Here is a 15,867-nt window from a genome sequence, read left to right as displayed (position 1 = left end):
TCTCATCTTCACAGACCTACAGTCCGTGAAATAAATGACTTTACCACCTCTATCGTCACTGAAAAACAGAAGGATTATCCTTTTTATTGATTGATTTCATGTTACTTGAGCCAAAATTGCAACAGGCGGCCTAGAGAAGGTTTTCATTACAGATACTATACCTTTAGCTGTTCTGCAATCCGTCTGGTTGACAATGCTGCTATCACACGGTTACTCTTTCTCCAAAAATGGCAAAGCACTGAATATCCTCTCTGGGAAAAAACACCTTTTTACATGAACTCTGTTCCATTGTAAAGGTGGGAAACTGAAACCTGAAAGAGAACAGAAAAAATGAACCAGTATGTGCTGCAAACAGAAAATAAAAGGTAGGAGGTTTGTCTGAATGTTGACATGCAGGTTTTTGGTTTTTAGTCTTTTTTGTAAAAGCAACATGTGATGGACAGCTTAGACATCTCATTTCTCATATGTGCTGCAGACTCTGCTTAGTGGTAATGGATTCTTCTAGGTGCTGTATGCCTGTTTGTAGCCGCCCTATCATAAGAGCTTTTCCCATCCTGATGGTGTATTTAAAAGGCAAACAGAAATGGCACTCAGACACACAGCAACGCATGGGTTAATTTGTGAAGGAGCGATTACATTTGTTCCTTCTTCCTATCTCTGAATTTCAAAAATTACAGGGCGATGTGTGAGGAAAAAGTAGGCAATCAAGTGTGTGTTTTTTTTAGTTACATGTAAAAAGTACTGCTGGACTGTTGTAATTGTGCCTTGTATCCCCACCACCCACCCTCCTCTCTGCATCTCACACTCTATTATGCAACAATCTTTTGCAAGTCCTTACAGGATACAGCCTTTTGATTGTGTAACATTCGAGAGCGAAACTGGCAGCAAGGCCTTACGTTCAGTCGCATACACTAGAATTCCTGCAATGTCTCCCTACGTCCATCTAAGGGGATTTCAGCTTATACACCAATATTTCTCTATAGAGCTAATCAATGTTAAGCCCTTATGTTGTTGAAGAATGCTAATTAATTTCTAAAAGTCGCTAGCTTTCAAATCGTGTTACAAATCTCATGGCTGTCTGTTTCAAGGAGGTGCAGTGGAGAATTAGCTCTATGCAGATGTGTGTTGTTAATTATTCACAAAAATAAACCACAGCCCTTTTCTTCATTCAGTGAGGTATATATCTACTAATCTACAAGCTTTCTTTTGGAAGTTCATTGGAAGTTTATTGTTTAATATTCTCTCACGAACTGTGAGAGAAATGCGATAACTTTTCATGCATGTGCATTGTGATTCCTCACATTGAGGAAAGAGATCTCCAACCACCACAGACTGCCTCTTCTTTACTGAACTTCTTGAAGCTAACTTAGTCAGCTTGATTTGATTCTTGACAAGTTCATGTGAGTCTGGTCATTTTTTTTTCTGTAAGCTGCTTAAAGTCTTTCTGCAGCAGTTTTTATTGCAACGAGAACCTAAGTGAAACTTTGTAGCATTAATATAGCAGCAAACAAATATTTGCTATGTTACAATGTAGTGGAATAATGTCTACCTGAGGAGAGAATGAAGTCGCTCTCCCTCTGTGTGTGCTGTTATCCGAGCTACGCTTTGCTTTGTTGACATGGCCAGATGCGTGTACTTTTAGTACGTGCATGTTTGTGCATGTGAGCGTGCCCCACATGCTAGCTTACAGTCGGATCGCTGCACTGCAGACGATAAACACTGTTAGCTCTGCCAAGATGTTTGCGTAGTCTGAACTGTTAGTGCTGTTAGCACTTTTAGCTATGAGCCGCTGGCTCAGGCGTTGACATGGTGAGAGTCAGTCGAAATGCTTCCAATCATGCTCCTTCAAAGTTGGATAAATCAATATGGGCAGATCTATGGTGTAAACACATTATTCTTGTATCATCAAAGAGGTAGTGGCTGTAGCCTTAAAGAGCAAATATCTCTTTAATTTACCGGCCCAGGGAATCCTTTAAGAATTTACTTCCCCTAGTAAATTGGATTAATGGCCAAAGTAAGGGAAAGTCATTTAGAAACTTCAAAGCTTTTGTTTTGATTTGTTGAAAAATACTTTTTGTCCCTAACATTTGCTGCTTAACTCTCATGATGCTCTCCACTGTCTGACCCAGAGCTCCCCTGTCTGATTGAGCGGCTATTAGCTGGTTCTGTTGGTTAGCTGTTTGCATTAGCATGAATGTCTGGATAGTAAGCTAAACACAGTTTTAAACACTGACATCCCTACCCACAACTGTTTTGGTTCACTCTCAAAGCTCTCACCAACCTTGTTTCCATCCAAAAAAGATTGAGAATACCAATTGTACATTACCTGCCCAGCAGCATACAGCACACAGACACCGTTAGCGACTAGCTGTGACCATAGTGGGATATAGTATGTGATAATATGTGTTCACAGTAACTCTGCTTCTTACAAGTAACCAAACAAAATGCTCAGGGCTGTTAAATGTCCCTCATTAATAAGCTCATTTTCAGGTACGGCTGCTCCTCTCCGTAGAGAGGCATCAGTAGGCTACAGTATAATTAGACTGATTGTCAGAAGAGAAACTCACTCTTAATCACTATAGTGAATGTTGAAGCACTGCTAAAACTGCTGCCAGTGGTAAACATTGGTCCCCTGTGCTCCCTGTTCAGAGGACAGTGTAATGATCTAATAGCACCTCTCAATGCTTGATATTTATTCACTGTGGAAATAACCTGTTAATTCCTGTGTGTGCGTGCGTGAACATAAATGTGCAGTAATGGGTCAGTCATGATTTTATCTTTTTTTTTTATGTTTAGGCCTTAACATATTTTTTACTCCTTCGGACTGAGGTGAGTAGGAAATATCAGGGGCTTCAAACAATAAAAACTGACGCATGCTGCATTCATGAATGAATTATGATCATTTTTTCAACATTGTTGGCTTCAGGTTGGATAGTTTCCTGTCTTCTTGGCTGTGCAGCCAGCCAAATGTTAGACACCTGTTTTAGCATCAATGTGGACCATCAACAGAACATATATAAACTGCACGTATGTTTAAGCATGAACTGTATTGTAGCATGATTTATGACAATTTTTTACATTTGCTGTTATAAAATTAAGAAATACCAGAAAAGAAAATAGTCAAGATGGCAAATATGATGAAAGCCTTTTTTAATGTAAAATCTCTCCTAGAAGCCAAAAATGCATGCTAAGATTATTCAGAAAGTAAAGCTGAATGATCTTTCAGAGGAAAAAAACATTGCTTTTCTTTGAATTTTGGTCCCTCCTTTTCAATCGGCCCCGGTCCAGTTAATTTGTTCCCACCAGGCCTCCGTTGACAGCTTTCACACCAGCCCAAACGAAGCGCGCTAAACTGGCAAACGCACCAGTGTTTTTAGAGCTGTGTGTGTGATGCTTCACTTTCACACACTGACTCAAGAGGTAGCTCTTCTTGCTTAGATAAGGAGGAGTACATAATCGTCACATAATATGCTGTTTACAGTCGTCTTCTGGTGTAAACACATTCTCTGCTTTTCTTCTAGTCTGACAGCAGCATGGGCCAGCATCTAGGAAAGAGGGAGTCACCCACAGACAGCAAGGTAAGAGTCCTCGCAGCAGGTGTGTTAATGTCTTGTTTTGGGCTTGTGTAATAATAATAATAATATCTTGAAATGTGTGTGTGAGCTCTTTGTTAAAAATGATGGCCTGAGAATGAAGCATGTGTTGGAGAATTTTCTTTAACCCTATCAGTGTGAACGCTGGCCTTTAGCAGCAGGACTTTGGACTCTGTTCAGTCATTCTGATTTATTGCCTTCAGCTTTCAGTCAGACTGTTAACCACTTAACAGTGCGCAAGTCCTGAATGTCTTTTGAAAAAGAAGGAGCTCATGTAACAAAGCACTATGGTTCAAATACTAAATTATTTTTTGTGTATTTATCCCGTAATGTTTTTTTCTTCAATGTTTAAAAGTGATTTGATATATTTCTGAGCCACCTACGTGTTTCTGGTTACAACTTACTCTCTCACCTCCGTTACTTGGATAATGAATCCAGGTGTCCCAGGCAACGCTTCAGACTCATCTCTCAAACGTATTGAGAAGTAGTGATCTTAGAACAATGAACAGTCTCATTGCTTCATATAGAGATTTTTGTTGTGAGAAGGGATGAAGCAGAGACGACTTGCAAACGGTGAGTGGATGTCTATCCATATCCATTCATTTGTATGCATTATTTGACTCAAAGACCACTGTAGTGGAGTAGGACCTTATTATTTATAGTGCCCTGCCCATCCGTTGGGTGCCTGTTTGGAGCATGATGGGTCTCCATGACTCTTGGGTGTTGCCCTATAACAACCTATTAAAAACCACAAGCCTCGTTGCAACAGTGCTCCGCGATAGAACCCGTTTGAGCTGGAGGAAATAGATACGTGATTGTGTGCATCATGGCTGACACTATGACCTCTCCCTGTACCTATTGAATTTAACCATTAGCTTTGGCCCGGTGGTCATCAGGACTCTGTTTGGCTACGTCCACAAAGTTCAGCTGTCTGACATTTATAAAATAGCACAACATCATTATTCCGTCAGCAGCAACAATTTTTCACCATCTAGATATTACTGCTTTTTCAGTTTTTCTGTCGGAACTGATAGTTGTGAAATGTTTAGATGTTTCAGTGAACTTGGTGCTTGTATTGCTGTTGAGTCATGCTGAAAACAGTAAACTGGATAAAAGTCTCAGGCGGAAAAAACATTATGTTGGCTGATGGATTGTGTCTGCTGCTGTTGTAGGACTTTGTTCTTTCTGTGGGCAGGAGTGATAATTGCATATGCAAGCATCAGGATGGATCAATGTGTATGTACATTAAGTTTGAGAAAAATAAAGCTTCTACATCCTTGCCCTAATTCAAACAGGCAGTAAGAAATTAAAAGTGATTTTCTTCTTTTTCTTTTGTGACAAACAAAGTCGTTATGGCCCTTCATAATAGGCATTTTTAATTGGGCCGGAAACAAGGTGCTCTGCTGTGCCCCAGGGTTAGCACTTGTCTGCCGCTAATAGTGCTGTAATTAAATAGAGCAAATATGCTTGAGAGATAGAATTTGAAATTATTATTTTTTTGACTCATCTTTTCTGCAAATTACAAGCCAGACACTGTCCTGTGCGCCAAGTACGGAGGAGGATCCGGCTTAAACTGGGACAGTAATGTAACATAATGACATCATGTAATTAACCCCAGCTTTGCCTAAGTCCACTTTGTCACAGCTTTTCAAAATTACGCCGGATGAAAATGGGTTTGGGCCATTATGGCTGAGGCTGAGATCAGATGCTAGCTTGTTTTGTGCAACCCTCACGGCAGTCTGTGAGGAAGGTGGTGTAAGAAGACAAAACAGCATTAGGCGCTGTGGGCTGCAGTGTTAATACCTGTGGTCTGCCTGTGTGGTCTGGCTTACGGCCAACTACCTGGCTGGTGCCTGTAATGGGCGGAGTGATCATGTCGGCGCACCAGGGGAGAGGGGAGCCCGAAACAGCGGGGAGGTTGATGGTTCAGCCCGCAGATGATTTGTTTCCTTAGTCTGCAAAGCACACTCTAGAGAGAGAAGAGCAGGAGCAGGAGAAGTGGCTTAATTTGTCAAGTGTGAAGTTGCCAGGAGAGGTGTTAGGGCTGCATGTCGCACCAAAGCCGCATTGTTTATTCAGCTTTATAATTGTATATCTCTATGATTTGTTTTTCCCCTCTCTTTAGGCTTGATTATCGTGACATCAAAGTCAATTTAAAGGTCTGGCAAAACAGCCAGTTGTCATAGTGACAGTTAAGCAGGAACACAGCGTAACGGAGTAGAGCAGGTTGTGTTTAGATGCTGTTGTCTCAGTCGTGATCCCTTTCCCAGTCCCTTATCATTTCAGGAAGGGTAAAATGTACCCGTACCTCCTTTGTCACACCTCAGTAGCAGCTCTGACAAAATATCTCTGACATTTTCACACCACTGATATTTTACAGCCTTAATTCCCACTCAGAATAACACAGCCCTTGTTGTCTTTAATGTTGTGTTTTTGCCAAAGTAGAAACAAAGGCACAAAGGTTGTTCAGATGTTCCTAAATGCAAACATATCTGTGTTGATTGGTGCAGATTTCTCCTGACCCACGGAATGTTGTGTCATCATCACTGAATTACAGACAAAAGCACAGAGTATGCTGAGATGCTGGCAAAATGAGTCGTCATTTCGTAGAAAAGCCTACAAATTTTTCAATAAAATAATAAAAAATAGACTGTTATTTAGTCATTTTGTATGATTCATTCATATCATATTGCATTTTGTTTGATCCAGCTCTTTTGGCGGAAAGAAATGCAACTAATAATACAACAATACACAGTTTAAAATGACTCCTTTTGCAATAAACCATGTATTTTTGACCCCCTTTTGACCCCCAGAGACTATGATGAGTTATTTCCTGCCTAGCTACAGTGAGAGGAATTGATTTTTCAGACTTTAAAGACATTGGCAGTAAACATCAGGATGTGGTGTCAAGGCTGCAGAGTCTTAGTGCACCTCTTTTTCTTTTTACTCCAACCTTACCATTTTCTACTGATGCTGAACAACCAGAAAGAAATCCTTAGCAGCAAAGATAGACAGTTCACTTTTCTCAGCTTGGAAAAAGAACATGAAAAAGTGACTCTTTTGCCACATGGTTGCACTTGCAATAACTATAACCAGGGCTCTCTCCACCTGCAAGTATTACCTACAATTCACATTCTCAGATGGTGTTGCAAGTGATTTTGGGAAATGTAGGAAATCTCAAACAGGTCAAGAATGAGGTTGTTAGCTAATTATTGTGCAAAATACAGAAATAACTTGAGATAAGATGCATTGAGTAAAGGTGGGTGCAACCCAAAAGTTATTACAGCACTTTCAGGTATCAACAATGAACTAATATGCATTGATGATAAACTGACAGCCGCAAAAATAATCTCAACTGGAAGATCAAAGTATGTTAGAGCAAAGTTTAATCTGTTCATTACACATTTAAATCTTTTGTTTTTGTTTTTGGGAAGCCTCAGTAAATAAACACCCACCTAGAAACTCTTTAAATGACAAGTAATGGTACCTGCTGTGTGTCAGCCCTACTCTCTCATAGCATGGAGCAAAGGTACAGATGTTTTTAATTAATTGAGCACCCGCCTCTCAGGTTTTGAGCCCCTTTCCCTTTTGCTAGGAGAAATTAAAATTGAATGTTCTTCTTCTGCAGTCGGGAAGAGGTGTGGCCAATGCCCATCACCTATGGCTACACATAAAACTAATCAAAACACACTGAACACTGGGGGGGATCATGGCCACGGTCGCAGCAGATGGAATTAAAAGTGTCAAGTAGCTCAATTTTTAATGAGATGAATTAAATCCTGTTGAAAAGGTCTTCTAGATTTATAACGCTTAGCAGTTGGTCCTTGCTGTAAGGAGGCTTTATGTGTGGTCCACCAGTTTAAAACCACTTCACAATACGATGCTACTTTGTCAATCCTTCCTTGTTATTGGTTGTGATACAGTCATATTAGTTGAACTACTGAATTGAAGACTGCAGTCACCAGATGAGGGAGCTTGAGGCTCAGCTAGCAGATCTCCAGGCTTCAGCTCTACTATTGTACCCAATTAAAGCGCTCTCTGTGTTGTGACCGGCCCAGCAGGCTTGTTCCTGTCGCTTCTGTTCCTCTGTATAAGATCTGTCCACATCTCAATCATAATTACACTTTTGTCACCTCAAGTCTGTTCTGTACTCTGTTGTGTCTTTACTGAGAATAACATTACTTGGCTCACAGTCTCATCTGTTTGAACGTTGAAAGTTAAAGCCCATTGCTTGTTTGCAAGAGATTTATATTCTCCTCAAGTCAAGAAGGCAGTTAGACCTAATGCCTCATTCTGTATCTGGGAAATATATTTCTGTCAAACTGTTTTGCCTTTTACAGACTTATCAAATAATGCAGGATACTTGCTTCACAGTAGGAATATTGTATTTCTGTGTTTTCTATGAAAAAGTCTATTGATTCCCCTGAATACCAAGTTTGCTTTTCTCTCATTGACACTGTATTTGCAAAATCGGAGCTTAAGAGAGTCTTTAACTATAGCACTGCTGGATTTGTGAGTGTTATCTCTGTGCCCTATGGCATTTTGGCACTAATTAGGTATCGTGAATTACTTCCTTACAGCTCTACATAAAAGGTGAATGTTGGAGATATTTGATTGTCCTCTTGACATTTGATGAACATTTTTATAATATAAAACTGGCCTTTTGTGGGTACAGACACAGTGTGTCTGGTGCTCTTTATGTCTTAGTGATAAGGAGATGATCCCATCCATCTCCAAAATGTGAACAGGATGAAACGCTGAAGGGCACAGTTATCATCAAACCCCAGACGGTGAAGAGGATTCCTTGAAAGTCTAAAATCAGCCGAGCCCTGAAAGGTGTTCGAATGGCTGCACTCTTCTTTCCCTCTACCTACTCAAACGTAAGGAGTACTTAGGCACATTGAACCCCATACACCACTCTCAGTGCTGAATGGAGATCAGAGGGCTGAGTGGGGCTGCTGCAGGAACCACCATAGCTCTGAGACAACAATCGTATACAATGATAAAGGAGGCATATTTTCCATTTGAAATTGTTATAGATTTTAGTGTGGCTGGCATATTTTATCAGATATAGCTAACTAGCTAATTAAGCTAATGTTAACTAGGTGAGTTTGTTGAAAACACTGCCTGCACTTGACTTTTTTATGTTTCCAAATGGCTCATTTTAAAATGAAAATCTTGTCAAAGGGGTCAGAAATATGCAATTAATGATTACATGCATCATGTAAAAAATCCTAAAAGACATGCTAAAGCTGCCTAACAGGCATAGATATTACAACTGCATTGCTCTTGTTTTTTAGCAAGACAAAGAGAGTAAGAGAAAGCGTAATGGTTTGCTCACACCAAACTCAAAGCGAACTTTTCGTGGGATACGATTACATACAAAGTCAATGAATAGACACAAATTTGGAACTTGGAAATGTGCGTATTCACCAAGCCCTCGGGAAGAGCGCCAGGCTTGCAAGCAAATTTTACATGGTGCCAAACCATTGAATTATATACTTGTTCGTGGCCAAAAAAAGACTTACATAAGGCAAGAGACGTCCGTTAATGAGCAGATAATTCTGTTTAGGTCCTAAAAGTTGCAAATGCACTACACACAATATGGGATGATTATCTTGTTATTTTGGCAAGTAGTATACAAGATGCTGTGTGGCTGGATACAGTGAATACAGCTCACAGAAATTCAGCAAAAGTGCTCTTGGCACTATTCCAAAGGACTGGGCAAGGCGGACATGACTGCAATTAGCTGGGTTCATGAAAATTGAGACCTCAGTCTCTGCATCATGTACTATCCAGCAGGGATAGAAATTAGTTGTTTGAGGCCTGATATAATCATCAAATTAAAAATGATGGAAATGAGAAATCCTGTTCATATTTTTATCAGTTTCACTTATGTCAAGATCCAATAGTTTTTTTCTTGTTTTTTTCAAAAGGCCCCCTAAACCCAATTACTTGTGGATTCAGTCCGATGAGTTGCCCCAGCCTTTAACAATATCAGTTCAACAAGCATCCAATCATCGGCGACTCAGCTCCAGGAATGTGGATTTGTTATTTGCATTGCTAAATGTTTACACTTACAAAAAGTGCAAGGCTGAATTGAGATCTAAGACAGCTGTATATATGCGTGTGGGTGTGTGTGGACAAAATCCAACAAATGTTGAATACTGAGTGCTTTAATTATGGGAAGAAATGGTCATTTGGTAGACAGACTGTAGGAATGCAGTGATAAGGTAAGATATGTCAATGCACAAAAATTGATAAATGAGTAGCCTTCAACTTATATAGCATTTCAGAGAAAGTTTTGAACACATAGAGCGAACAACACAAATAATGTACACACCGTATGTACATCTTTATGGCAGCACTAGTCATCCCAATTTTCCTTTTTTTTAATTTTATTTCTTGCTCCAGTTAGGTTTTCTTTTCAGTCCCACTTCATTCAATAGTCCCTTCACTAAGCCCTGCCACTCCCTCCGTCAAGCTTTCAGAGCTACTATTTATTTTTTAAGAAAAATCGCTTGCTTTGAAAAGCAGACAGAAGGGTCTACAAAATGCACTCCAAGGATATATCCAGGATGTCGAACTGATTTAGCAATGAAAAGAGGTTGAAAAGATAAAGATAGAAACTAAAGCCTAAAGATCACGCTGTAAAAGTAAACCAACACGTCACCTGGCAATTGTGACAACAGACAATAAAAATGAATGAACAATACTGTTCCTGTGAAGCTGGGTAGGTCTTTATTCATGTTACAAGTATTAAAAAGCAAAAGCAGCAGACATTCAGTATACCTTCAGTAGCTAGTGTAGCAAAGAAGTGCTAACGCTAGTCATTGATGTGCTTACCTTCTCTGCTAATGTTAGCTGCACAGGTCTTTACGTGGAAAAGTAACGTTTTAGAAACATATCTCTCCATCACTGTTGAACAACCATTTCTAGTGCAAAATCCCCAAAACAAGCTGGAAAATGAAGAGATCTAAAACGTTTGCATGAGACTCAGTGGAGCAATCCAGGTTTTTTTCAGACCATGGTCAGAGCCGGCCAATGCATCGCTATGATTGACCAATCAGCGTTGGACGGGCTAGGACTTAGTGAAGGGTCAAATTCCTAATATTTCATCCCTTTCTATATTTTACCTATCAAAAAATGTACATTTTTAATGGCAGATGTAGGGTAAATCCTTGTATATCATTGTCTGTCAGTGTTCCTACACTTTGCTGTCAGTAGGTGTTGATAAATACGTCTTAAAACTTGTTCTTTTGTATGTTCTTAAGGTAATTCTAACAAATTTGAATGAAATAAAAAACAGGTCCGATATTTATCAAATTGAAGCCCCTAAAAAATGTTCATGAACTATGCAGGTATTCCTCTAAAATATAAATATTCATTACTAAATAAGGGGCTGCACGGTGGTGTAGTGGTTAGCACTGTCGCCTCACAGCAAGAGGGGCCTGGGTTCAATTCCCGGGCTGGACAACCTTCTGTGTGGAGTTTGCATGTTCTCCCTGTGTCAGCGTGGGTTCTCTCCGGGTTCTCTGGCTTCCTCCCACAGTCCAAAGACATGCAGCTTAGGTGCACTGAAGACTCTAAATTGCCCGTAGGTGTGGATGTGAGGGTGAGTGGTTGTTTGTCTCTATATGTCAGCCCTGTGACAGACTGGTGACCTGTCCTCGGTGTACCCTGCCTTCGCCCATTGACAGCTGAGATCGGCTCCAGCACCCTTGCGACCCTTAACTGGATAAGCAGGTTACGGAAAATGGATGGATGGATGGATTACTAAATAAGCAAAAATTAAAGAAAAATAAAAGTGAGTTATTTATTGAGAGTTCAACATTCAAAAATGTTTTAAGAAACTTTTTTCTCCATCGACACTGGTGGCTGTGGTTTCATCAGATTACATTGACAGTGACAAAACAACCCCCCAAACGTCATCAGATTTTGATTCAAATGCATTGAAGTCAGTAATGTGTTTTCAGCTGAGACCCGCTCACCTCAAAACTATGAAAAGAGCACATAGAGAATCCAGCATTGAGCCTGTTAATTGAATCTGAATCTCATTGTGTCAAATCATTTTTTTACATTATTTGTTTACATAATTGAATGGACAAAAAAAGCGTGGCACTTTGTTGACATTTACGTGATTTGCATCGGTAAGTGCCTGTTCACCACACTTGTCCACCTCCCCTCAGTTAACAGGAATATGTCACAGTTGCGCTCCTCCGTATGCTCATGTAATTGTGAGCCATGTACCAACTCGGAACCCACTCGGAAGCCACTCGGAAGTGGAAGCTGGGGCTGGATGAGTGTACATTGTCGTCAGAGAGGGGGAAGGAATCAGTGAGAGAATTTATAAATTGTTAGGATGAGCAAATGCAGCTATTTAGTTCACTTGGAACCACTAAATAGAAACAAGTAACTTTACTTATCATGAATAACTATAGAAATAAATGAACATGACATAGGGACTTGTTTAAATGACATGGAAAATTCATTTGTGCCAGTAAAAAAGTGTCAGTACAGGGAGGTATAACAATTCATCCTCTATAATCTTCACTCGTGATTCATGAACAGCCTGAATCAGACCAGAGCTGACAGGGAGTTACAGCTGAATCAATACTCCTATATGTCTGGAAAGCCTGATAAGACTATTGTTTCCATTCAAAGATTAAAGGGTTTCTTTTAATCTTTATGTTTCCTCAATATGACCTTCCCCTCAATGACCGTCTCAAAAATTGAGCTGTCCAGCTTTAGAAGGAGCTCTGCACTGACAAATAGACTATGGCCTGCTGGTAATGATTTTTTGTGTTTTTTGTACTAGATTTCAAATAGATCCGATCACAACCCACAGAATTTATTTCAAGACCTATATCAATACCATGTCAACCCACTTGCTTTACAGTATGAATCCTGCCAACAATTCAGTTGAATACGACTGATGAAACATTAGATATTTATAATTGGTATCAAAATGGGCAAATCTCCATATGTATCTGATTCAAAAAATTGTAGCACCTTCTTTTGAATGTAAAATGAGTGGGTCTCTGACTATAATTCTGCTGCAATTATAAAGCCCAAAAGCCTTAATAGATGTAACTATCCCTGTCATTCTCTCTCTCATATGCTCTCTCTTCGTTGGTCTCTGTCTTTGCTCCGTTGCCATGGCAGCTCAGTGCCTCACCTCTTCAATCTGTTTTTGTGTTCCTATTAAAGGCTCCGTCACCTGAACCTGAAGAAGTGCAGACAACAGCAGCAGCAGAAGAAGAACCTGAATCACGAGATGAAGTCTTTGGTAAAGGGTCAAACCACATCTTGAATTTCAATTTACATGCACATTGACATTACTCTAAACTCCCAGTGTTATGCTACACATCAAAGAACAACTGACACATTAAGTGATATACATGTTTTTATCCTGGCAACCTCTGAATCTCCAACACCATCAATAGAAAGTATTGAATATAAATGTGCAATAACACAATTGTGTTTTTTTAACTGGAGATATTACAACGAATCAACTAAGGATGTTTTTGGTCCAAAGAAGCTAATCATTGATTGAAATATAGATTATGTGGTAGTTTCAGGTAGCACAGTGGGAAACATTGAAACTTGTTATCAAGAAATCAGCAGAACCTGGAATGACAGCCTTAAAACCACATTCACACAGTAGCGCCACCAACTCAGCTGTCTTGACTCGAAATATTTTTTTCCCCTCCAAAACATTGAAAGGCTTCTTCTTCACAACACCTGCTTAGAAGCTGCTAATCCTGCAGTATGACATTTGTTTGGAGTGAGCAGTCTGGCTGGTGAAAAGTTAGCAGTTAGCATGATGAATGAACTTTAGTGTTTTGTGAAAGCCAATAGTTCCTCATAATGAGAAAATCTCAGAAGTCAGTGTTCGAAGCACCCCAACGTTTCCATTCTCACAGTCGTGCTCTTAGTAGAAGTTTTCCCTCAGACACATCCATTGTGATGGGTGCTTGGTTAAAAGAAGCCTTTTTAATAATGCAGCTCAGCAGATGAAGGCAGAGTTTGTTGACACTAATTTGATTGATTTCAATAAAGGGATAAAGGGGATTAGCCTGGAGAAAATTGCAATTGCTAGTGGAAATTAGCTGCATTCTTCAATTATTAATGAGGCAACAGCTCTGATTTAATTCTAATCTCAGGCAAATCAGATTGGATTTTCTGCTGGGATATACACTTTAAATAATGCCTGCTGCATGCATAATAGATTAAAAATAAAACGGAAAAGCTCAATCAAGAGTTGCAAGTTTAACTTTCCCATGAAAACAACATCCTCCATGTCTTTTTGTCCCACCTTGAATGAAGTCGTCAGTGTCACTGAGCCATCCTGGAGCAGAGTGAAGATGCAACCTCCCAGGGTGAAGGAAATCATTTTTCCTCTCATACAATGTGTGCAGTGGCCAAACGCCCAAAGCCAAACATCACTTTCTTACAGTGTGTTGGGTTCTCATAGTTGCATGTTGGGACTTGGTGGTATGCCAAAAATGTAATCGTGCAAAATAAAGTGTAATAACGAAAGGGAAAGTTCGCTGTTCATTCTGCAAAAGAATAACACCCTCAAGACGTTGACCACATTTGTGTAGGAAGAGCATGGAACGTTCAAGAAATAGGGAAAGGAAGACAAGCGCAGTCTGTTTTCTCCCTTCTGTGTCAGTCTCGATTGTTTTCAGGGTGAGCTGAGGTGAAATGCAAGAGATGGGAAGGATTTGGCCACGTGTACTGACTAAAATAGCTACAGCACAAGAGATAATAGTTAGCCTGTAACTACTTATTTGAGCGTGTGTTTGTTTAGATATCCAGTATTATTTGCTGTTACATAGTCTCTTTCCATAGCCAATTTAAGCATCAAAACGCTACAAATCCCTTCTTCTGCCTCCCTCACAGGGCAGAATCGCCTCTGAACCATCACAGGCATAAATAAGATATAATGAACAAAATATTAGGTGGATTCTTAGGCTACTACTAGCCTAGGTTAAATAATAAGGCTATAACTCAAATTATGAGCAAAAACAAGTGAAAAAATCACTCAGCAACTGACGATTTTGACAGCAGTAATGATAACTGTGACTAGCGAATTTACTCAGTTGAAACAAATTAAAGCAGATTTCGTGAGTTGGCCAAACTACAATTGGGCTGACTAATCTCCTCTCTGCATTGCTGCTGTTTCTTTTCTATTTGACTTTTGCAGATTGTTTGGTGGAGAGATTCTGAGGTTTGAAAAGATAGTGACCTTTGTCTTCATGCTCAAAAAGTGGCGAGTCTTTTTCCAGGTTTTTGTTAGACACTGCTTCCTACTGTATTCGCTTTCTGTAGATGTGATCTGCAAATTAGTAGCTCCCTCCTCTTGGATGACGGAGGTCAACAGGTACTACTCTCATAGCACTTGAGTGGTGACACCTTCCCTTTCACAGTTGGACTGGAGGTGGTGTCCCACCCGGAGAGAGCGTGATTCTCTACTCTTGATTTAATGTGGAAGACAGTGCCATCCCATCTCTCCATCTGCAGGTGACTTCCAGCATCAATAGACCATGAGCACAAACCCATCAGTGTTGTTGCTAAGAATGTTGTCACTCAGTTCTGTCCGCATCAAACATGTATGAGATGAGGGAGACGTCGTGAGTGACAGTGTTTTCTGCTCTGCTGACTAGCTTGATCAGATCTCCTATGCTGTGTGTGCACAGGAGCTTGCATAGCCTCAGCATGTCTTGTATTTTATCCCTTTGGTACTCTGTTGAACTCTCACCGGCTCCTCTTTGCCTCTCAGCTACAACCGTCCACATTTTAAGGGACGACACTTGTGTGTTTGTGCTCAGGGTGTACTGGTGCTGGACGGATCACATGTCACCTGCAGATGGAGAGAGGGTATGGCACTGTTCTCGCCATCAAATCAACAGTAGAGAATAACTCTCTCTCCGGGTGTGACACCACCCACTGACACTCCGTGAAAGGGAAAGTGTCAGCGCTCAAGGCCATCAGAGTCGTATCTGATGACCTGCTTCACTTCATCAGAGAAGAGGGAGCTACTGATTTGAAGATCACAGTAACAGTTTGATGAAAGTTATCCAGTTGTAACACGTTGTGTAACTACTACACATGGAGATTTCTGCTCTGATCGGATTGTGTCTTTTGCAATAGTTTGGGTCTTCCATTAACCCGTCAATATAGTATTGATTATGATTATACAACAAATACCAAATCGTGTAAACTGCAGCAGAGGATGGATGCACCAACGAAATGGTCTTCAAAGAAA

The 15,867-nt window shown here is 40.2% G+C and overlaps 1 protein-coding gene across 1 annotated transcript in view; it reads left to right on the top strand.

Moving 5' to 3' along the window:
- Positions 1-15,867, top strand: part of LOC129109952 (myelin basic protein-like) — a 35,395-nt gene that overhangs the window by 5,587 nt on the left and 13,941 nt on the right. Inside the window, exons 2-3 of the mRNA XM_054622104.1 lie at positions 3,522-3,578; positions 12,804-12,882. Coding sequence (XP_054478079.1) covers positions 3,522-3,578; positions 12,804-12,882 — 136 coding nt within the window. The remainder of the gene's footprint in view (positions 1-3,521; positions 3,579-12,803; positions 12,883-15,867) is intronic.

The sequence above is a fragment of the Anoplopoma fimbria genome, chromosome 20, assembly GCF_027596085.1.
Source record: "Anoplopoma fimbria isolate UVic2021 breed Golden Eagle Sablefish chromosome 20, Afim_UVic_2022, whole genome shotgun sequence".
Classification (NCBI taxonomy): Eukaryota; Metazoa; Chordata; class Actinopteri; order Perciformes; family Anoplopomatidae; genus Anoplopoma; species Anoplopoma fimbria.
The sequence above is the reverse complement of the archived record's forward strand: the minus strand, read 5'-3'. Positions and strand labels throughout refer to the sequence as shown.